Below are 25,251 nucleotides of genomic sequence, written 5' to 3' on the forward strand. Positions count from 1 at the left end.
GCAAGGATAGCTGCTCAGTAAGTGTGAGAACAAATTTGATTCTCTCTATGGTGAAATGAAGTTGGGCCTCTCATACAAAGGTGATTTCTAGGTTAATGTAATGTGATTAGAAAAATGCTAGCACAAAATATCAGAAAGGGAGACAGAACGTAAAGACTGCTAACTCTGGGAAGCGAACTAGGGGTGGTAGAAGGGGAGGAGGGCGGGGGGTGGGAGTGAATGGGTGACGGGCACTGGGGGTTATTCTGTATGTTAGCAAATTGAACACCAATAAAAAATAAATAAAAAATAAAAATAAAAAAAAAAAAAAGAAAAATGCTAGCACAGTTAATGCTAAACCAGGAAAGAAATATCTTGTGACATAAAGGTAGGAAAGGTTAAACAAGTTTGCAAATGTGAAAATATGAAGTAAAAATTAATGGGCTAGATTACAATCAAGATTTCTGTTCTGTGAAGGAAACTGCAGACTATGTTAAAAGAGGAGTAAGAGATCTCTTAGTCTAACAAGAGATTAGTATTTAGAATAAACAAGGAAGTCTTGAAAAATCTCTATAGGAATTTCAGGAAGCCTAATAAAAATACGAAAAGCAGTTCACACATAATAACTAACCTGAAATAGCTATGAGTGACGTGAAGAAGTGCTCAGTTGGATCTGAATTTAGAAAAGTGCCAAGCAAAGCATGTGTGGTATGATTGTACATCCATCAGCATGGCAAAATTTTAAAAGCCAGCTAATAATATCAAGGATTTGTGATTATGTGGGGGTTTACCACATATCTATTGCTATGTGACAAACCATCCCCAAACCTAGTAGCTTAAAATAATAGAACACAATTTTGCTCATTAATCTGCAGTTTTGTCAGGGCTTGCTCTGCTCAGCTCTACTTGTCAACTAAAGTGAAGTCTGGAGAATAAAATAACCTGAAGGCTTGTTTACTCAAATACTAGCTTTTGAAACTGTTTGCTGGAATACCCATGCATGGCCTGGACTTCCATATGGCCTGGACTTTCTTACAACATGCAGAAAGATTCTCAAAGCCAAAGTCCTGAGAGAGTGAGAATATACAGCAGGAGTCGTACTGTCGTTTTATGACCCAACGTCAGATGTCATGCAGCATCTCTTGCTTTGTTGCGACAGTCATAAAGGACTTTCCAAGGTCAATGCCTCCTGACGGGAGCATGGCAAAGTTCTGGAAGGGAATGTGGAATGGAAAATACTGCTTGTGATGAACTTTATAAAGTATAAGTTGCTCCATGAAGAATATGTAACTCTCCTACGTTATGGTCCGATTGTAAACTGATACATTTGGGGAAAAAAATCTAGAGAAATAGTGGAAGGAGGTATATAGTAGATCCTAATGGCCCAGCAATCCTTGTATGGATATATAGTTCCAAAGACAGTTGACCCTAGTCCGTAACGGTGCACATACAGGGATGTTTAAGATGGCCTTGTTTGTAACAATGGGAGTTGAAGTGAGTCTGAGCATTTAACCCTGTGGGAGTTAGACAACCCTCAGAAGATGAATTAGATCAATATAGAGAATTTGTTTAGAATTTTCAAAATGGTATTTAGGACTAGAAAAAAATTAATTTAACAGTATATACAAACATAAAGCACCACTGAAATTTTCAAAGATATATAGGTATATAGAAAATAGAGAAAGCCGTTAAAAAGTTAATATTTTCATGTCAATTACTGTCATGTTAATTACTATGTATAGTGTAATAGTATAATAGGTAATAGTACAGCATCACTATACATCCTTGCTAAGGCTTCTGAATTAGTTAAAAAAAATTGACTAAAATGCAAAATGTAAATGACTTCACTCTATATGGAATTCCCAGGAGTAAAATGTTGTAGAATCTTAATAGTAATACTAGTGATTTTCCTTGAATGTTGCTTATCTTTGTTTTTTTATTTAGGTAAAAAGATTTATTAAGAAAAAAATAGATTAACTAAAGTAAAAGGACATTCTAGACACCTGGTTAATGATATCTTTTTTTTTCCTTAAGTTTTCCGGAAAACTGCCAGACTTACAAATAAAAATTATAGGTGGTATGGAGGTCAAATTACAAATAAAAATGGTTTTGTATTTTAAAGATTTTATGTATTTATTCATGAGAGACACAGAGGGAGAGAGAGGCAGAGACAGAGGCAGAGGGAGAAGCAGGCTCCATGCAGGGAGCCCGACGTGGGACTTGATCCCAGGACTCCAGGATCATGCCCTGAGCCGAAGGCGGTGCTAAACTGATGAGCCATCTGGGCTGCCCCTAAAAATGGTTCTAATACATGTCTTTAACAGTATTTATATATTGGTGAATTGCAAATTTTGGTTTTGATTTATATATCTATATCTATATCTATCATCTATCTATATATGTGCATTTTCAGTTTAGATTGGGAGAGGTAAAAGTTTTGCTGATTGGTCATTACTATGTGAATGAAAAAAAAAATCTCTTCTTTGCCTAACAAAATAATTTGAGTATAACTTATTTCTATTTCAGGTTCTGTTGAAGAGTCCACTATTTATATGCCTAGCTCTGACCAAAGCTTCAGAATCTTTAGTTTATATTGGAGCTTCTGAATTTTTGCCTATATATATAGAAAATCAGTTTATATTAACACACTCTACAGCTACTAAAATTGCAGGTAGACCTTTTCTGCTCATTGTACTTATTTTGAAGTTTTTATGTAAAATTTTCTTGTATGCATCTATGAAATATTTCAAATAAGCATAAAGTAGGAGTGAGAGCATTTACTCAACTTTTATTTTATCGTTATTTTAAAGTGATTCCATATATTACTCAGTACTCATCACAATAAAATATACTCTTAATCCCCTTTATTTTACCGACTTCCCCACCTACCTCGCCTCTGACAACCACCAGCTTATTATTTGTATTTAGAGTTGGGGTATTTGTCCCTTTTTTTCTTTGTTTGTTTTGTTTCTCATATTCCACATATGAGTGAAATCATATGGTATTTATTTTTTCTGACTTATTTCACTCAGCATTATACCCTCTAAGACCATCCACGCTGTTGTGAATGGCAAGATTAAGTTCTTTTTTATGGCTGAGTAATATTACATTGTTTATATATTCCACATTGTCTTTATCCATTCACCTATCAATGGACCCTTCAGCTACTTCTATAATTTGGCTTTGTAAATAATGCTGCAACAAACGTAGGGAGGCATATTTCTCCTCCAAGTTAGTGTTGTTGTATTCTTTGGATAAATTCCTAGTAGTGGAATTACTTGACCATAAAGTAATTTTATTTTAAATTTTTTTCTACACTGTTTTCCACAGTTGTTGTACCAGTTTCTATTCCCACCAGTGGGTGCACAAGCGTTCCTCTCTCTCCACATCTTTGCCAACCCTGTTTCTTCTGTTTTTGATTTTAGCCATTCTGACAGGCGTGGTGATACCTGATTGTGGTTTTGATTTGCATTTCCCTGGTAATGAGTGATGTTGAATATCTTTCCATGTGTCTAAAATGTGTTTCTTGTAGGCAGCATATAAATGCTATTTATTTATTTGAGAGAGAGAGAGAGAGAGGTGGGGAGAGGGACTGAGGCTGAGAGAGAAAGAGAGAGGGAGAAAGAGAGACAGGCAGAGAGAGAGAGAGAGAGAGAGAGAGAAAGAATATCTTTCAGGCTCCATGCCCTTCATGGAAACTGACATGGGGCTTGACAACATGACTCAGATCATGACCTGAGCCCAAATAAAGAGTTGGATGCTTAACCAAATGAACCATCCAAGTGACCCCCTTACCCTTGCTTTTTTTTTTTAATTTTTATTTATTTATTTATTTTTTTAGAGAAAGACATACATGTTATTTTTAATTCATTCAGTCACCCTATGTCTTTTGACGGGAACATTTATACTATTGACATTTAAAGGAATTATCGACAGGTACATATTTATTGCCATGAAGTTTATTGTTTTCTGTCTATTTTTGTAATTCTTCTGTTTCTTCTTCTCTTGTAATTAATGACTTTCTTTAGTGTAAAAAATGACTTTTTTTTAATCTTTGGATTGCTTTCACTTTATCTTTTATATGTCATTATAGGTTTTTGGTTTGTGGTTACCATGAAGTTTATATATAATATCCTAAGTATGTGACAATCCATATTTGATTGATGGTTGCTTTAGTTTGAACGCATTTTAAAAGCTTTCTATTTTCATTCTCTACCCTCCAAGTTTTATATAGTGCTTTTGCATTTTTAAATTTTATGAAACCCTTAACTAATTTTTAGATGTAGTTGATTTTTACTACTTTTGTCCTTTAACCTTCATGCAAGCTTTATTAGTGATCTACTAGCTTTACTATATATTTGCTTTTACCAGTGGAAATTTTCCTTTTATAATTTCTTCTAGCTATGGCTTTTTATTTTCCACTTAAAGAAGTCTTTTTAACCTTTCTTATAAGGCTGGTTTAATGGTGATGAATTCTTAACTTCTGTCTGGGAAATTCTTTTTCTCGCATCAATTCTGAATGATAAGCTTTCTGGGTAGAGTATTCTTGGTTGTAGTTTTCTTCTTTCAGCACTTTGAATATTTAGGCTACTCCCTTAGGGCCTATAAATTTTCTACTGAAAAATCAGGAGATAACCTTACAGGGTTTCCCTTCTATGTAACTAGTTGCTTTATGTAACTATTTGGTTGGTGTTTCTTTAAGCACTTATGAATTATGAATATGAATATCCCTATGGCCTGAATATACCATTTTCACTTGACGAGTAAGTAAGACTGGTCAAATAGTTGTGAATCTGGTTTGGTGTATCCCAAAATGAGAATATCAGTCCACAGAGTCACAAAGCCTGCTTGCATCAGGGCTTCAGTTCTGACAAGAGGCTAGTAGTAAGCTAAGAGTTGTTTTTCCAACTTAGCTGTTTTAGGGAGTCAGTGAATCCCAGGGAATGCTTCTGAACTGAGGCTGGCTCCCTCTTCCAGAGGCTCTAGTACACTAAATCATCAGTTATAGAGACTTGGAGCTCAAATGGGTCATTAGGTTTGTGTACCTCAAAGCAAGAAGTATGCCATAGCCTGTTGCTTGGCTTTAAATGTAGGTCCGGATTACACCCATTGCAGGTTAGCTGAGAGAAAAGACCACTGAAATAGAGTATCCATATGAGTCATCTATTCTCTGTAATACTCAAGAGTCCAAAGTGATGCCCTGTGACCTTGTGGTTGAGGGGAAGAAGGACAATAATTTGTCCCTAATTGCCAGAGCGGTTGAGCATTTTGAATCTGTCTGCATTGGTCCCCCAAAACTTGATGAGCTGTCTTCTGGATTTTGTTGAGCTTTATCAGTCATATTTGCTGATGAAGATATGGTTACACCAAAGTAATTAATGAATTAATTTGAGGCTGAGACTTCTGACCTTCCATCCAACCAGATATTTATCTATCATTGAAAACTTTTGGCATTGGTGGGTGATGTACTCACAATAAATCCTGACCTACCTCTTTGTAGTAGGAAATGTTAGGGGAGTTTAGGGAATACTGCAGATTTATTATTCGTGGCCTTATAGCGTGAATGAGAATTGGTCTTTGTCTTTGGTTGCTAATGGGATTCAAAAGAAGGTTTTGACAATGTCCAAGACAGCGTCTCAAAGTGCCATTCATGTGTGCCATAAATTTAGTTACTTCACAATATCTGGAACTTCAAGGGATATAGGAGTAACAACTAAATTGAATTGGTGGTTAATCTGTTAATCTCAATTCTCTGATAACCGTTTTCAGTGGCATAAGGTCTGTTGAATTGAGTTCTTGCCCAATTCTTACTCTCTTACTAGCCCTGCTTCCTTTAAGTCCATAAGTAAGCCTGGGATTTTTCTTTCCCATCCTAGGATTCTATGTTACTTTTGTTAGGCAAGAAGAGACAGGGGCACAGTTTTGGGTATTTCAATTTAATGTATTTCATCTTTACTTTTGAAGTTTAGGAGCATGTATAGTACAAGTTTTTAAGTGTAATTACCAATTATACCTTTTAGAATTGAACATACAATTGAAAGCCACATAATTAGTATATTGAAGCAATAGCAAAAGCACATTGAAATTGTCCAAATCCTCACATACAAGGTCACTTTGCCTCCTTTTCAGAGGCATTTTAAGAATCCAAAGTCTGTAGTGCCTCATCTATGATTTTACACAGGAAAATGTCTTTCTTAGAGTATCTTGCTGAGAGGGTGACAATGTTATAGCAAAACAACCCTGAGATGTTTTACTTTTGTCTTAGAATAGATCCAGGTTTGGCATAATAGACTGTAGGAGGAATCGAGCCCACAGGCAGTCCATCTATGACCGGTTTGTTACAATGGGCAGACCTGAGATTTTTATGGTTTCAGATCTCATATTTAAGCCCTTAATCCATTTTGAGTTTATTTTTGTATAGTATAAGGGAGTGGCCCAATTTCATATTTTTGCACATCCATGTCCAGTCTTCCCGACACCATTTGTTGAAGAGACTGTCATCTTTTTCCCATTGCATATTCTTTGCTACTTTGTTGAAGATTAATTAACCAAATAGTTTTGGGTTTATTTCTGGGTTTTCTATTCTCTTCTGGTCTATATATTGATTTTTGTGCCAGTGCCATACTGTTTACAGCTTTCTAATGTAACTTGAAGTCTGGAATTGTGATACCTCCAACATTGCTTTTATTTTTTAAGGTCACTTTGGCTATTTGGGATCTTTTATGGTTCCATGCAAATTTTAGGATTGTTCATTCTAGCTCTGTGAAAAATGCTGTTGGTATTTTGACAGGGATCGCTTTAGATATGTAGTTTGCTTTGGGTAATATGGACATTTTGACCATATTTGTTCTTCCAATCCATGATCATGGAATGTCTTTCCATTTCTTTGTGTCATCTTCAATTTCTTTCATCAAAGTTTTATAGTTTTTAGACTACAGGTCTTTTACCTCTTTATTTAAAATTATTCCTAGTATTTTATTATTTTTGGTGCAATTGGAATGGCAATTTATTTATTTATTTTATTTTATTAAGTTATTTTCTTAACTTCTCTTTATGCTGCTTTGTTATTTGTGTATTGAAATGCAACAGATTTCTGTAGATTGGTTTTATATATCACGACTACTGAATTTATCAGTTCCAATAATTTTTTGGTAGAGTCTTTAGGGTTTTCTATATATAGTATCATGTCATATGCACATAGGAAAAGTTTTACCTCTTCCTCACCAATTTGGATGCCTTTTATTTCTTTTTGTTGTCGATTACTATGACTGGGACTTCCAATACTATATTGAATAAAAGTGGTGAAAGTGGGTATCCATGTCTTATTCCTGACCTTGGGGGAAAAGCTCTCAGTTTTTCCCCATTGCAGGTGATGTTAGCCATGAGTTTTTCATTTAAGGCTGTTATTATGTTGAGATATGTTCACTCTAAATCTACATCGTTGAGGGCTTTTATCATGAATGGATGTTGTACTTTGTCAAATACTTTTTCCTCATTTATTGAAATGATCATATGGTTTTTTAATTTATTTTTTGATCATATGGTTTTTATCCTTTCTCATTGATGTGATTACCACCTTGATTGAATTGTGAGTATCAAATCATCTTTGCAGCCTGGCAGTAAATCCCACTGGATTGTGGTGAATAATTTTTTGATTTATTGTTGAATTCAGTTTGCCAATATTTTGTTTAGTATTTTTGCATCTATATTATCAGGGATGTTAGCCTTTTGTTCTCTTTTTTCATAGTTCTTTACCTGGTTTTAGTATCAGGGTAATTCTGGCTGCATAGAATGAATTTGGAAGTTTTCTTTCCTCTTCTATTTTTTTGGGAAAATTTTGAGAACAAGTATTCACTCTTTAAATGTTGGGTAGAATTCACCTGTGAAGTCATCCTGCCATGGACTTTTGTTTCTTGGGAGTATTTTGGTTACTGATTCAGATTCATTGCTGGTAATCAGTCTGTTCAAGTTTTCTTTTTCTTCTTGTTTCAGTTTTGTTAGAGTATGTTTCTAGGAATTGGTCCTTCCTGTATAAGTTGTATGATTTGTTGGCATAGAATTTTTCATAAGATTCTCTTACAATCCTTTGTATTTCTGTGGTGTTGGTTGTTATTTTTCCTCTTTTATTTGTGATTTTATTTGAGTCCTTTTTTTGTTGCATCTGACTAAAAGTTTGTCAATTTGGTTTATCTTTCCAAAAGACCAGCTTCTGGTTTCATTGATCTGTTCTCTTGTTTTTTTTTTTTTTCTAGTTTCTGTATCATTTATTTCTGTTCTTATCTTTATTATTTCCCTCCTTCTGCTGGTTTGAGGTTTTGTTTGCTGTTCTTTTCTAGCTTCTTTAGGTGTAAGGTTAGGGAGTTAATTTGAGATTTTTCTTGCTACTTGATGTAGGCCTTTATTACTATGAACTCTTCTCTTAAATTTGCTTTTGCTGCCTCCCAAAGATTTTAGACTATTGTGTTTTCATTTTTGTTTTTCTCTATGTAATTTTTGATTTGTTTTTTGATGTCTTACTTGACCCATTAATTGTTGAGTAGTGTGTTATTTAGCCTCCATGTATTATGGTCTTTCCACATTTTTTTCTTGTAGTTGATTTCTAGTTTCATAGCATTATGGTCAGAAAAGATACATGGTATGACTTAAGTCTTTTTGAATTTGTTGAGATTGTTTCGTGGCCTAATATGTGATTTCTTTTGGAGAATGTTCCATGTGTACTTGAAAAAAAATTATAATTTGGTGTTTTAGGAGGGAATATTCTGAACATATCTGTTAACTCTACCTGGCCCAGCAGGTTATTCAAATCCATTGTTTCCTTGTTGGTTTTCTGTTTGTAGGATCTGTCCAGGGCTGTAAGTGGGGTGTTAAAGTGTCCTACTATTACCATATTACTATCGCTTATTTCCCGTATGTTTTTTATTAACCTTTTAGGTATTTATTTGACTGCTTTCATGTGGGATGCATAAATATTTACAATTGTTAGGTCTTGTTGGACTTTACTTTTTATTATTATAGAGTGTCCTTCTTTGTCTCTTGTTACAGGTTAAAGTCTATTTTGTCCAAAAAAAGTATTGCTACCCCAGCTTTCTTTTCACACCCATTTGCATGATAAATATTTCTCTATCCCCTGACATTCAATCTGTGAGTATCTTTACATCTGATACCCATCTGATACCTGAGTCTTTGTAAGCAGAATATAGATGAGTCTTTTGATTGGAGTATTTAGTCCATTTACATTTAAAGTAATTATTGATAGATATAAATTTATCACCATTTTATTACTTGTTTTGTGGTTTTTCTTGTATTTCTCATCTGATCAGTTCTCTTTTTTGCTCTCTCCTCTCACAGTTCGTACTTGGGTTCTTTTCTCTTTATTTTTTTTCATATTAATGGGTTTTGATTGTGGTTACCATTAGGTTTGTATATAACGTCTTCTGCATATAGCAGTTTATATTAAGTTGATGGTCACATAAGTTTGAGCTTCTTCTTTACTCTTCATCCTCTCCTCCCCCCCATGTTTTTGGTAAGGTATCATAATTTACATCTCTATATTTTGTGTGTTCCTTGACTGATTTTTACAGATATGTTTATTTTCACTGCTTTTTACACTTCCTGTTTTTCTTACTCTTATTGTTTTTGTTTTTCTCTCACAAAATCTCCTTTACATTTCTTGTAGGGCTGGCTTAGTGATTATGAATTCTTTTAGCTTTGGTTTGTCTGGAAACTCTTTATCTCTCCTTTTTTTAAAAAAAGATTTTATTTATTTATTCATGAGAGAGACAGAGAGAGAGAGAGAGGTAGGGACACAGGCAGAGGGAAAAGCAGGCTCCATGCAGGAAACCTGATGGGGGACTTGGTCCCAGGACTCCAGGATCATGCCCTGGGCTGAAGGCAGGTGCTTAACTGCTGAGCCACCCAGCGATTCCCTTTATCTCTCCTTCTACTATGAATGTTAGCTTTGCTAGATGGAGTATTCTTGACTGTAGATTTTTTCCTTTCATGCCACTTTCTTCTGGCCTGCAAAGTTTATGCTGAAAAATCTGCTGATAGCCTTATGGTGCTTTCCTTGTGTGTAACTGTCTTCTTTTCTCCTACTGCTTCCCCTTGCCCCTTCTTACTGCTTTTAAAAATACTCTTTTTATCACTGTTTCTTGCATTTTTAATTACTGTGTGTCTTGATGTGGCCATCTTGAGTAGTTTTTTTTTTTTTTTTTTTTGGAATTTCTGTGCCTCCTGGATCTGGATAACTGACTCCTTTCCCAGATTAGGGAATATTCAACTATTCTTTATTCTTCTAGAATCACTATAATGTGAATGTTACTATGCCTGTTGGAGTAACTGAGTACCCTAAGTCTATTCTCGTTTTGCATGATTTCTTTTACCTCACCTGCTCAGCTTGGTTACTTTCCATTATTCTGTTCTTCAAGTCTCTAATTTGTTCTGCCACTTCTTCTAGCCTGCTATTTATTCCATCTAGTGTATTTTTAATTTAATTTGTTGTGTTCTTCATCTCTAATTGGTTCTTTCTTTGTGTTTTCTATCACTTTTGAAGGGTGTCATTGATATTCTCCACTGTTTATTCAAATCCAGGGAGTATCTTTATGATCATTATTTTAAATTCTCTATCAGGCATATACTTGTATCTGTTTCACTTAGATATCTTGCTGTGGTTTTGTTTTTTCCTCTTCTTTCATTTGGGGCATATTTCTCTGTCTCCTCATTTTGTCTAACTCTCTGTGTCTGTTTCTCTATGTCTGCCCCCTAGTTTTGAAAGTAATGGCTTTATGAAGAAGAGGTCCTGTAGTGCTCTGCAGTGCACAGTCCTTTTATGTTGACCAGAACCTGGCACTTCAGGAGTGCTTCTTGTGTGTGTTGCATGTACTCAGCTATTGTGTCCTGGCTAATTTTCCCTTCAGTTTAGTCAAGTGCAGAGGCTCTCTTTGCCTGTTGTGTGCAGTGTACAGTCCCCAGTCGAGGTGGGGAACAGTTTTAACTAGGTACACCTCAGGCTTCCACAGGGCCTACTCCTCTTGCTAGAGCTGAGGCCCTTAAAACATATGAGTTAGAAGGTATGGTGTTGTCAAGATTTGTACCAGTCTTCTGGAGAAAGGGACCTGCAGCCCTGGGACTGAGGTAAATATGACTGGAAAGGGTGGATCCGCTGAAGTCTAGGGGTTCAAGGCATGGTGTAAGCAAGTTAGGTAATGAATGTGGGTACAACTCTGGGGGAACATAATCTTATAATAGACAGTAATCATGCTCACCTTTTGATCCAGAAGAAAACATTATCTTTGTTATACTTGACAGTAAATGTATCTTCTCTTAATTCTAGGAGGGACACGATAATCTGTTTTCCAAAACTATGAGCAAACTTGCCTTCTTCTCTTGAGGAGAACACTATCTCTATTATCCAAGGCTGTTTTTTCACTATACCCATATCCTTGAAAAGATAGAACAAAGATCGATCAGAGATTCTGCTTGCTAGATATAGATAAACATGAGATACATGGAGAATTGCTGCCTGATAAATATAATAGTAATTATATTACATAGGAATAAAGATTTTCAGATTAGTCTGACAATTCAGTATGTTACCTGCAAGAGATACTCCTTAAATATGAGGAAATGAAAAGGTAGAAAGTCCAGGATAGAAAAAGTTCTAGTATGTGAATGCTAACCAGAAGGAAAGATGGTATAACTATAGAAATTTTAAATAACATATTCTCCAATGCAAGAGGCATTACTTGTTATGAAAAGATCATTTATAATGACAGGACAGTCAGCCAGTGAGGCAGATGAAACAGTTATACATGGGCATACCCTCAACAATGTAGATTTAAGATAAATAAAACAAATAGATCACTTAGATTTTGATGACATTGAGTCAATTAGGTATCCTTATGCAAAAGGTAAATCTTGACCTCTACCTCACTACAAACACAAGTATCAATTCTAGATGTATTGTAGATCTAAATGTATATGGTAAGACTATAAAGCTTTTTAGAATAAAATATAGGAAATTATTTAATGGCCTTAGAGAAGACAAAGAATTTTTATATAAAAAATTTTTATATAGGACAGAAACCACATAATAACCATAAAGGGAAAAAATGGCATTAAATTAAAATTTAAGAATTGTGTTCATCAAATGTCAGCATAAGGAGTAAAAATGAAAGCAGACAATCTTTTCAATAGAAATATTCTACAAAGAACTTAAGTCTATAATATGTAAAAGTATCTATCAGTAGTGAGTCAAGTAATCCAATAAAGATGGACAAAAGTATTCTATAGAAGATGATATCCACTGGACATTATTCATATGAAAGTGGGTTCACTTTCATTGGTTTTTAAGGAAACACATATTAAAACCACAAGGCAATACCATTATTCATTCACCACAATGGCTAAAATGAAAAAGAGAAATACACGTTGGTATGGATTTGGAGTGGTGGCATTTTATCCACTACTGGTAAAAGTGTAAATGGCTTAATCATTTTATAAATCTGTTTGGCAATATCACAAAAATCTGAACATATACATATTCCCTCATTCAGGAATTCCACTCCTAGTTATATACCAAACATAAGTTTGTCTCTTAAGAACATACCTAGAAGAAATGCATAATTTTAAATAAGGACATGTACGTGAATTTTTAAAGTTGCATCACAATTCACAATATCACAGTGAGTAAATTGTGGTGTATATATATTCTAGAATGCTATTTAGCAATGAGAAGGTATCATCTATTGTCATATATAAAAATGTGGGTGAATTTTTCAACGATCATACCAAATAAAAGAAGCTTTAATGTACTTAGACTTTACGATCCATATTTTATAAAATCCTCTAAGTGCATGAAAGAACCTCTAATCTTCTGGCAATGTTGGATTTTCTATATGGGTTGTGGTTTCATAGGAACATTCTCTTTGAAAACTCATAAGTATGTACAATTGTGATTTGTGTACTTTTCTATATACCAGTGAAATCTTTACGTAAAAAGTTGATTGGAGGTTCTGTGCATTGGTTGATTTTTCAACTGTTTAGTTTCCTTTTGGGAGAGGCTTCAAAGAGCTGGCCATTTAGTTGTTGAAATCTCTGCATCCGGATTTTCTTATTGCCCAGTGCAATTGGCCTGACAGCCAATATTTTCTTAGCTGAGTTACGTTCTCAGTTTTCTGCTCACAAATGTGCTTGGTTTCCCCAAATCTGATAGTTGTTTGGTTCAAGTTGAATAAACCAAAGGTCTTTTCCTGGGTCAGTTATATGGCGTAGAGATGGAGATAGGACTTGGAGCTAACATTTTATATAGACTGCCATCCATTCCCCTTGTTTTACCTTTATCCCCCTTCTTTTTAGTGGTAGCTCATTGCCCTTAATTTCTGAGACTCTAGGGTAAAATGTGGTTTACTTCTTGATTTCCTTACCCACAGGCTTACTTCTCTGAAGTCTGCTGACTCAGTTCCAATTCCTACAATTTTCTTGATAAATACTGTCTCCACTCTATTTATTTGTACTTTTTTGCTTTCTAAAGAATTTGTTTGTAAATGTCTACCTTTTATCAAATACTCATATATTTGCTTTGTGGCCAGATACTTTTCTATGTTTAAATATTGACTCACTTAATTCTAATAACCTTATCATGGTTGTATAATTATTTACAGATTGTCCTTAGTAGCACCTCATCCACTTAGGTATAATTTTCATTATTTTTCTGTTCTAAGTATTTTTAAATTATAACTATCATTTTTTCATTTAAGCCATATTTATTGAGAAAAGCTTTTAGTTTCTAAATATATGGTTTTGTTTCTCTTTTTAGATAACTGTTCACATTGAGTATTAGTTTCCATAGCTTGCTTTCTTCTTTCTTTCTTTCTTTCTTTCTTTCTTTCTTTCTTTCTTTCTTTCTTTCTTTCTTTCTTCTTTCTTTCTTAAGATTTTATTTATTTATTCATGAGAGATTCAGAGACAGAGACACAGGCAGAGGGAGAAGCAAACTCCTTGCAGGGAGCCCAATGTTGGGCTGGATCTCCCAACCCATGATCCAGGATCATGCCCTGAGCCGAAGACAGATGCTCAACCATTGAGTCATGGTCTCCCCTTTTATTAACATCTTACATTAGTATAGTAGTTTTGTTATAATTAATGAACCAATATAATACTAAGTAAAGTCAATATTTTTATTTCCTTAGCTTTTACAAAATGTCCTTTTTTCTATTCGAGGATCTCACTCAGGATACATTATCTTTAGTTGTCATGTCACTTAGAATTCTATTGGGCTTGACAGCTTCTAAGTCTTCCATTGTTTTTTATGACATTGGCTGGTTTGAGGAATGCTGGTCCGGTATTTTTTAGAATGTTCCTTTTTTGGGAATTGCCTGATTTTTCCCCACCCTGTGATTAGACAGTGGTTATGGGTTTTATTTATTTTTTAAAATTTCCAGGCGCCCTGGTTATGGATTTTTTTTTAAAAGATTTTATTTATTTATTCACGAGAGACAGAGAGAGAGAGAGAGAGAGAGAGGCAGAGGGAGAAGCAGGCTCCCTGCAGGGAGCCCGATGTGGGACTGGATTCTGGGTGTCCAGGATCAGGCCCTGGGCTGAAGGCAGGGCTAAACTGCTGAGCCACCAGGGCTGCCCCTGGTTATGGATTTTAGAAGGAAGATCACAGAAGTAAAATGACATTTTCACCAAATCTTTTCAAGGGTGCATATTATCACCATGGCTTATTACTTTGGAATTTGACCTTGTTCAACTGAGTCATGTTTACCATATTCTCCACTATATTCATTGTCTTTTAACTACTTGTTTTGGTTATTCTCTTTTGTTTCTCTCTCTCTCTCTCTCTCTCTCTCTCTCTCTTTTATTACATAGGGGATGAATAATGATGTTCTTATCCAATTTATAAGCTTTTCAAATGTCTCTGGTCTGGGACTTCCATTTTTATTTTAACAATTATATTTTTAAATGTCTAGATTTACTGTTTTTTGTTCATATGCTCTTATTTAATTCCTTTGACTTTTTATTTATTTTTCATTTTTATGGAAGTTATACTGTCATTTATCTTTTTGAGCATCCTAAAATTAGTATTTACAAGTCTCCCATAGACTCTCAATGATATCAATTTAATCTGTTAATAGGACTCTTTTTTTTTGCCTTATATTTCTTTTGCTATTTTACTATGTAAATCTACCACTTTATGTTTAGAGCAAAGGAGATTACATTGATATATGCATTCACTGTGCTACCTTCATATGATTGAATATTTTCCAATTATATTTCTTCTTCCTCCACATCCTCCTCTTACTCCTCCTGCTTGCCTCTATCTAACCCTTTATGCTTGATTGAAAAGAAAACTATTTCTCATAATGACTATTCTGAAATCCCACTTTGTTGTGAGATTTCTAATATTGTACACCCATTCACAGAACCAGTGGGTGGCTTAGTTTAATTCTTTGTAATGAATCTGTTTCTGAACTCTTATCATGGGCCATGCCATGGAGACATGGGCATGTCTCTTGCTATAAACTATAAATCCAGGCAGCTATCCAATAATAGTTCTGAATAAGACAGTTCTTGTCTTCTGTTTTGCATGGATTAAGTTCTGGGTTTATCTTAGATGCCATTACCACAAAGGAGCAAAATTTCTCCATCATTCCATTAGGCCTCTAGCTTCAACCCTATTCCCAAATTAGTACCTCTTTTAAGGTTCAGGTTCATTGAGGTATTTATCATGCCTTTAAATTTTCATTGTCTTTTAATTTAAATCTATGTTGTTTAGAGCAGAGGGATTGCATCAACATATGAATTTTCTGTACTATCTTTAGCTGACTATTTTTTTTAACTGTTTTCTTCTCCTCCTCCTCCTTTCTTTTAGGATTTGTTTTACTTCTAGGAGGTGCACTTGGCCAACTTCTGGGAGGTATCATTGCTTCCATGTTACACATGTCTTGTAAAGCCCTTATGAGATTTGTAATGGTTACATCTGTTATATCACTTATATTCTTTGGGTTTGTAATTTTTGTACACTGTGGTCCAGTACCACTTGCTGGGATCAATGAAGATTATGACGGGTAAATATTATTTTGTATATTTGATTTTTACATTTAAACAAACAATGTATTTCTCAGTTAATAATTATTTATCTAGTAACCCAATATGTTTATACCATTCTTGGAATTATTCAACATGTAAAAGAAATATAAAGCATACTTTCACCTTTCATAATAACGGCAGAAATATCATGATGTTAGCTTGTGATATGGTTGCTTATGTATTCATAAAGTACTAATAAAAAAAAGCACTGAAATGGTTCAGAACCTAGAAATAATATTCTGTATTAAAGTGGCTAACAACTAGGAGACAATACTATCTATACAAAGCCTTACCTTGTGTTCCTGAATTGGTATGTCTGCCTTTTTATAGACATCAAAGAATAGAAATGAAGTACATCTGAAAGTATGGTATTAGTAATGTCTCCTTTAAGGTAACCATGCAAAAATTCAAAGAACTTGGCAGAGATTGATATTTAATACAGGGGAACAGAATTCAAATAGAAAACCTTAGGACTGAGCAAGTAAAATAAGTAAGGGGAATAAGATTTTCAGTTCTATCTTCAATGGAGTAGCTTGTGGCAGGTCTATAGGCCCACTGAGATCAACTATAAAAATACTGAGTCAAGTTTAAAGACCTGTCTAAAGGCATCAGAGGATTGTTTAGGCAAATAGGAATTCAAAGGCCAAAATTCTGGAATGAGGCAGACCCTTAAGAAGTATCTTTCTGCAGTTGGATACTTTTAAAGATATTTGCTAATTCTCAATACTAGCCAAGAAGCTGAGAATTTGGGCAAAGGTCTGGACAAAAATCACCTACTTAGATGACAAGAAATCAGCATACATTTGTGACTGATGTGTCAACCTAGAGTTGAAAACAGGGTCGAGCAGGATATCAGAAGAGAGAGAGAGACAAATGAGACAACGCTCTTGGGTTTTCACTCAATACATTTGTTGAGGCTGAATACATTTGTAAGAGGCTGAAATCAAGCAGAAATCTTAAAAAAAGTAGAGGAAAATTCTAGCACTATTGTGATACTCTGTAGATAAGAGTGAGTTTAGGATACAGTGAAGAGAGGAACCATGATGGACACTAGGTATTCTCAACTGATATCTCTTTAAGGCTAAGACGTAAGGCTAAGACGTAAGGCTAAGACGTTGGAGGGCATTCCAAACATACTGTAACCTAGCCAGGAGTTAATTTGGCCACTAATTAGATGAATTTGGTCATCCAGCACTTTACCCAGCAGCAGAAAGACCCAACACTCTAAAAAAAAGATAATACCAAAAATTGTGAGACAAAACAAATAATAGAACAGACCTTGGGGGATCCAGATATCATCATTATCAAGTAAGAATGTTAAAACAATTTTGATATGAGCAATAACACAAATGACTGTGAATTTCTCTTCAGAAAGCATGTGTTCAGAACAGAGTAAAACAATATCTTTACAATTCTGAAAGACAAAAATGAAACAAAACAAACTGATGACTCATAAGTTATTATCCAGTGAAAATATCCTTTAAGAATATAAATGAAGTAAAGATATTCTCAGGTGAAGGATAACTAATAATTTATTATTAGCACTAAAAGAAATTATTAAGTATTTTTTAAGTCTGAAGCAAAACAATCCTAGAGGAAAACTTGAAGGATAGAGGAAGAGTAAAAGAAGTAATAAATACACTAGTAAGTAGACTAATTTTTCATCTTAAGTTTAAAATATAAGTAACTATTGAAAGCAAAGAAATATAACATTGGTATAGTTTTTCAAAGATCTATATCTATATCTATATCTATATACAGGACCTCTGTGTTTATAAGACTTATACAATTTAAATAGAGTGGTAAAATATCAGCTCAAAGTAGAAAAGTAAGTATGTATATATACTTTAGGTACATATCTATCTATGTTTCCTGTGTTTATATGGTCTGCATACTAAGATTGTTTTTATATTATTAAGTATTGTGAAAAACAATAAAGAACAGTAGGACTTATAGTTACAATAAAGAACAGTAGGACTTATGGTTTCTACTCCAATATGTAAGAGCTTGTAAGTCATCACTCCTATCCTCACAATAAGAAAAGAGTTGAACAACAACAAAAAATTAAGAGCAGAGGCAGAGCAGGCAAAGTGCTGTCCCCCTAAATGGAGAGATAGGCAAATAGATAGAATTGTTTACTGGGAGCAGAAGCCATTGGAACTGAGTATTAAACAGTACTTGATTAATTACTGGAGGTGGAACATGGGATAACTTGAGAGTTGAAATCTCCTGGCGACCCAGTTGTAGGACTCCACACACTTTTATGTCGTTTACATCCAGGTGCTCTACTAGGTTTTCAGAGTGGAAGCAGGGGAAAAAATTGTCCTGTGTTTTGGGCAGGAGAGGGAAAATAACCATTTGAAATATGCCCAAGAGAAGTCTGCTGTCTGTAACAAAAGCCTATCCTGTAGGAAACTACTTTCCAGAATTTTCCCATCAAACTTTAAAAAGGAAGATAATCAGACAAGTCATTTCTTTTCTAACTTTCCTTTCTCACATAGGGAGGGATAAAAAAGGCTAAGAAACTTCTGAAGTTGACAGCTTAGAGATCAGGCCCACTGGGGTGGAAAAGACACAAAATCTAAGATTTAATCATATGATTTTAGAGTGCTTTCCCTCAACAATATTTTACCACCACATCAATAGGTATTTAGTTTTATAACAGTGAAGCACAACTGAGAGAGCTGCAAGGCACACTCTATTTAGTAAAAAGATTCTAGGGAAACCCAAAGATAACTGGGAAGACGGAATGAGGATACCATGGGAAACTGAGGCCTTTGTCGCCTATAGCTACAACAATCTTTAAACACAGCCTAACTCCTAGACAGATAAACATAAAAACCTCATACATAAAAGCCTATTTACCTCTTTTTTTAAAACCTGATATATACTGTCTGATTTTCAACCACACAGTACAGGGTATTCTAAGGGCAAGAAAATATGCGGACTGAAAAACACAGAAAGCATTAGAACCAAACTTAGATATAGCAGAGGTTTGGGAATGATCCGACTAGGAATATAAAAATAGCTATGATTAATACGCTAAGGGCTCCAATGGAAAAAAAGTAGACAACATGAAAGCAAAAATAGGTAAATGTAAGTAAGAGAAAAATTCTAAGAAAAAACAAACAAAAAAGTAAGTTTAAGGGAGCAAAAACTCTTTAAGAGAGATGAAGAATCCCTTTATGGGCCCATCAGTAGACTAGAGAGAACCGAGGAAAGCATCAGTGACTGTGAAGATAGATCAGCAGAAACTTCTCAAACTGAAAAATACAGAGAAAAAGAGGGAAAAAACAAAAAAACAAAATAAAACAAACAAACAAAAACCCGGCCTGGAATATAATATGCAAGAACTGTGCCGTAATTATAAAGGTATAACAAATATATGACATAAACACTAGAAGTAGAAGAAGAGAGAATAGAAGTAATAATGACAGAATTTTCTAAAATTTGCAAGCACCAAACTACAGATCCAGGAAGCTCTGAGAACACCAAGAAAGAGAAATACCCCCCAAATTACAACTAGGCATAGCATATTCAACCTATAGAATCAGAAAATAATGACAAAATCCTGAAAGAAGCCAGAAGAAAGAACCTCACTGGTAGAGGATTGAAGATTATTTATTGCAGACTTATCTTACAAACCATACAAACAAGAAGAGTGTGGAATGAAATATTTAAAGGACTGAAAAAAATCATTAACCTAGAATGCTGTATGCAATCAAACTGTCTTTCAAAACTGAAGTAGAAATAAAGATACTCTGAGATAAACAAAAATATATGGGGATTGTAAACCTGCTTTGCAAGAAATGTTTAAGAAAGTTCTTCAGAAAAAAGAAAAATTACATGAGTTAGAAATTTGAGTTATATAAAGAAAAAAGAACACCAGAGAATGAATAAATGAAGGTATAATTATTCATTTTTTATTTTTAGTTGGTGTAATAGAGAACTTGTGTTCAAAATAATAATGGTGATAAGATGTTAAATGTTTATAGTTGCTGTATAGTGAAATGGATAACAGAAACCTTATAAAAGATGAGAGAGAAATTGAAAATTCTCTCTTCTGAGGTACCTGCACTACCCATGATGTGGTATAGTGTTATTTGAAAGCAGACTTAACCTGCTTGTATTCTGGGAATTCTAGGGAAACTTAAAACATTAAAAAAGTATATTTTATTTATTTATTACTGAGAGGCACAGAGAGAAGCAGAGACACAGGCAGAGAGAGAAGCAGTTTCCATGCAAGGAGCCCGAAGTGGGACTCAATCCTTGAACTGGGATCATGCCCTGAGCCAAAGGAAGATGCTCAACCACTGAGCCACCCAGGTGTCCCCTAAAACATTTTTAAGAAATATAATTGCTGTGACACCTGGGTAGCTCAGTCGACTGAGTGTCTGACTCTTGACTTTGGCTTAGGTCATGATCTCGGAATCCTGGGATTGAGCCTCCTGTCGGGCTCTGTGTTTGGCAGACAGTCTGCTTGGAGGTGCTCTCTCTTCCTCTGCACAGCTCCTCTCCCCTGTGCATGCACATTCTCTCCCTCTCTGTCTCAAGTGAATAAATCTGTAAAAAATAATAAAAAGTATAATTGCTATGCTAACAGATGAGAGAAAATGGAATGTCATAAAATAAACCCAGAGGAAGCAAACAAAAAACAAAAAAACAAAAACAAAAAAAAAAAAAAAAGAGGAAAAGATGAAAGCAAGAAAGAACAACTCATTGGCATGTAATTGTTTATAGTCATGTTTTATGATTTGTATTTGTGTTGTGTCATTTGTGATGTCTCCTCTTCCATTCATAATTCATTTGTTTGACTCTTGTTTTTTCTTTTCTTGGCAAGTTTAGCTGAAAGTTTGTCTATTTCATTTATCTTAAAAAAAAAAAAAAAAAAAAAAAAACAGCTCTTGGGATTCCTGGGTGGCTCAGTGGTTGAGCATCTGCCTTTGGCTCAGGGTGTGATCCCGGGATCTGGGATCGAGTCCTGAATCTGACTCTCTGCAAGGAGCCTACTTCTCCCTCTGCCTGTGCCTCTCTCTCTCTCTCTCTCTCTCTCTCTCTCTCTGTCTCTCAGGAATTAATAAATCTTAAAAAAACAGAACAAAACAAAAACAGCTCTTGGTTTCATTGATCTTTTCTATTGTTTTATTAGTCTTTATTTCATTTATTTCTCTTCTGATCTTTGTTATTTCCTTCCTCCTATTAACTTTGGGCTTAGTTTGTTGTTTTCCTAGTTCCTTGAAGTGTAAAGTTAGGTTATTTAGTTGAGATCTTTCCTTTTTCATAATGTAGGCATCTATCACTGTGAACTTCTCTCAGAATTTCCTTTGCTGCATCCCATAGATTTTGGTATGTTCAATATCCACCTTATTTATCTCAAAGTATTTTTAAAATCTCTTTTATGATTTCTTCTTTGATTTATTGGTTGTTCAGTAGCATGTTTTTAAATCTCCACGTATTTGTGAATTTTCTAGTTTTCTTGTTGACATTGATTTCTAGTTCCATACTATTGTTGAAAAAGATGCTTGATATGATTCCAGTCTTCTTACATGTAATAAGACTTATTTTGTAGACTTCTATATGATCTATTCTGGAAAATGTTCCCTATGTACTTGAGAAGAATATGTATTCTCCTGTTATGGATGCAATGTTCTGTAAATGTTGGTAGGTCCTGCTCCCTCTGCACTGAGCCCTGTGGGAATAGCTGATTTAGAACCATTTCTTTGTTTGTTTCAGTACTATGCAACTCTGCAAGCCCTGTTGGTTATGAGTCAGACCATCAAGGGGCTCTTTCCCTGGGAGGATTGTGATGAGTTCCTGGATATGTATTAAATTAGAAGTCTGACCCTCAGGTAGTGATTTTTAAAGTATGCAAATAGCCTCTTTCAGGCAAAGATACAGATGGACATGTTTTGCCTTCTCTTTCTGTGTTGAGCCTTGGGAGGATAGCCATGGTGAATCTGCAGAGCCCATTAAATGTTTCTTCTTTACTACAGTCCTGTTTTTGGATACAAGCCTGTTGGTTTTTTGAGCTAAGTGTTTTTGGGCACCCAACACTCAGGTGTGAGTCTTAAAAGTTGGCACACTAGATGTGGTGTCCATACTCTTTACTCCTTAGGGAGAAGTTGTTAGTTGGGAGGTCCTTCCTGATTATTAGGCACTGTGCCTAGGGTATGGTTTATGGTAAAATTGTGTTTCAAGCTTTCCTATCTATTTCAGTGTGGGTGATGGTATTTTCTCATTTGCCCAATGTGTAGGATTTACTCAGCTAGTTTTTGGATTTCTTTCAGAGGGAATTTCTCTGTGTGGCTGTAGATTTGGTGTGTCCTTGGGAGGAGATGAGTTCTGGAGGCACCTATGTCACCATCTTGGACTGCAACCAAGATAGTCTTTTCAAGAAATGGTGCTAGAAAAATGAATATGCACATGAAAAAACAAAACAAAAGAAAGAAAAGAAAAAATCTACAGACAGAACAGACTTTCAGCCTTCACGAAAATTAAATCAAAATGAACTAAAAATGGATATAGACTTGAATATAAAACACAAAACTAAAAAACTTCGGAAAGATAACATAGGATAAAATTCAGGTAACCTTGGCTTTGTGATGACATTTCAGGTGCAAAAAAAAAAAAATGACATGTTAAATGTTATTAAAATTAAAACCTTTCTCTGTGAAAGACACTGTTCATAGAATTAAAAGTCAATGCCCAAATTGGGAGAAAAATTCATATTTTAGTTTATATGCTGCCAAAGTGAGCATGAGAAAAATACATATTTGGTACAGTATATATCCAAAATATTTGAAGAACTCTTAAAAGTCATCAATTTATAGAGAAACAGCCCAATTAAAATGGCCAAAAGGTCTAAACAGACACCTCACTAAGGAAGCTGTACAGATACTGATAAGCATATGAAAATATGTTCAGTATTATAGGCCATCAAGGAGCAGCAACTTAAAACAACAATGAGATACCACAGAACATTTATTGAAATGTCTGAAATCCAAAAACCTGACAAACCCAAATGCTAGTGAGTATGTGGAGTAACAAAGACATTTGCGGCAATTAGTAATATAAAATGGTAAGTCACTTGGACATTTTGGCAGTTTCTTATATAGCTAAACATAGTTTTGCCATGCAATTCAGCAATTGTGGTTTTAGGTATTTAATCAAATGAACTGAATAACAAAACCTGTCAGTGAATGTTGACAGCACCTTCATTCATAATGGCTAAAATTTGAACCACTCAACACACCCTTCAGTAGGTGTATAGGTAAACTGTAGTATACCATACATAGACTATTATTAGTGATAAAAAGAAATCAGCCATCAAGCCACAAAAAGATGTGGAGGAAGCTTAAATGAATATATTGCTAAGCGAAAGAAGCCATTTTGCAGGTTATATATTGTATGATTCCATCTATATGACATTCTGGATAAGGCAAAATTATTGGCAACATTGCATATTTGATTTGAATTTTTAGAAATATCTTCTGCTTAGCCTTTTGAACATATGGAATACTGATGTAATAACTGATATGATAAGATCAATCGTAAAAAATATATCACACTAAGGAATTTACTAATAATAGCTGAAACTGTGTGTAGAGGGAGAAGAGGTATATGGTAACTCTCTTTATGTTCAATTATTCTGTAAACCTAAAGTTGCTCAAATATATAGTTTATAAATCAGAATATAATAATCTAAAATGATTTTGAACTATAGGTACTTTTCCAAATGATTAGTAATATAAAATAAGACCCTTTGGCTTCATTCTAAATTTATATTTGGAAATTGTTCTGGGCTTTCACTTCCAGCCAAGATGGAATAGCAGATTTCCTTTCCTACCAAAACAACCAAAAATTCAACAAAAATAGAAATGGTGGCTTTCAAGACATTGGAATCAGTCAGTGAAGGGCAGTGGTACATGAGAGAAGCATTCAAGGTGAGCCTGCAGTTCCTCCAGCTTACTGCTTCCACAGTTTTAAGATCAAAGCACAGGGAATGGGAATGAAACAGATTCTGGCTGGTTCTCTGAGTTGAGGGAATGGAGCTGAGAGTTCTGAGAGACCAATACAGCTAGAATTCACAAGATTGTGTACTAGAGGACAAATATACAGAAGACCTCAAGTATTCAGCAAAGTAGTAACTAGGATATGTGTGAAGAAAGTTATTGAGTCTAAATCCATCAAGAGAATTAGAATTATAGTATACACCATTCACACAGGATTGGGAATAATTTCCATTCTCGTCAAACTATGAAACCTCAAAAATCACAGTACATAAAGTATACAGAGGGATCTTGTCTCAACAGTGGTTAATGATTAATTCTAAACTCTGGCCCTTCCTATCAAATATGGCTATCAAACTAAAAAAGATTAGAGTGTTCCAAGTAAATTAGCTGCATTACAGAATAAAGCTTAAAAATACTCATGAAAATACAAAAATATTCGACATTCAGGCAGCCTGGGTGGCTCAGCGGTTTAGCACCGCCTTTGGCCCAGGGATGATCCTGGGATCGAGTCCCATGTTGGGATCCCTGCATGGAACCGGCTTCTCCTCTGCTTGTGTCTCTGTCTCTCTGTTTCTCATGAATAAATAAATAAAAAATTAAAAAAAAATATTCTACATCCAAGATTGAAACTTATAAAGTTCAATATCCAGTAAAATGTTTTAAGAAGCAGAAAAATACAACTCAGAGTAAGAAGCTAAATCAATTGATCAGTCTTAATGTTTGTAAACCTCATGAATGAGCTTTAGAATGTGTGAAGCAAAAGCTGCAAGTAGATGCTAATATTGCCAGAGTTAATAGTTATTATATAAGTATTCCATATGTTCAGAAAGTTAAGTAAAAGCTATTTTTAAAAACCCAAATTGAGCATATAGAAATGAAAGCCATGAAGTTTGAGAAAAATACTACGTATGAGATTAATGACAGACATTTGCAGAAGATTAAATAAACTTGAAATCGATAACAATAAACATCCAATGGAAAATACAGAGACAAGAAAATTAACAAAACAAAACATCAATATGTTGGACAACTTCAGGTGGCTGACCATATATATATAGTTGGAATCTCCAGAGGAGAGGCCTTGGAGAAAGAAAAATATTTGAAGAAATGTAAAAATTTTAAAAACTTCATGTAAACTGTAAACCTACAGACCTAGGAAACCTAGCAA

At 34.6% G+C, this 25,251-nt stretch overlaps 1 protein-coding gene across 4 annotated transcripts in view; it reads left to right on the plus strand.

The window, feature by feature from the left end:
• SLCO6A1 (solute carrier organic anion transporter family member 6A1) overlaps positions 1-25,251 on the plus strand; it is a 94,184-nt gene that overhangs the window by 32,979 nt on the left and 35,954 nt on the right. For 2 of the 4 annotated variants that reach the window (XM_038532240.1, XM_038532239.1), the window contains 2 exons: positions 2,506-2,650; positions 15,854-16,049. In XM_038532240.1, the coding sequence (XP_038388168.1) occupies positions 2,506-2,650; positions 15,854-16,049 (341 nt within the window). The remainder of the gene's footprint in view (positions 1-2,505; positions 2,651-15,853; positions 16,050-25,251) is intronic. The other 2 variants (XM_038532241.1, XM_038532242.1) reach the window with 2 other exon arrangements.

Source organism: Canis lupus, chromosome 3 (genome assembly GCF_011100685.1).
Source record: "Canis lupus familiaris isolate Mischka breed German Shepherd chromosome 3, alternate assembly UU_Cfam_GSD_1.0, whole genome shotgun sequence".
In the NCBI taxonomy this organism is placed as follows: domain Eukaryota; kingdom Metazoa; phylum Chordata; class Mammalia; order Carnivora; family Canidae; genus Canis; species Canis lupus.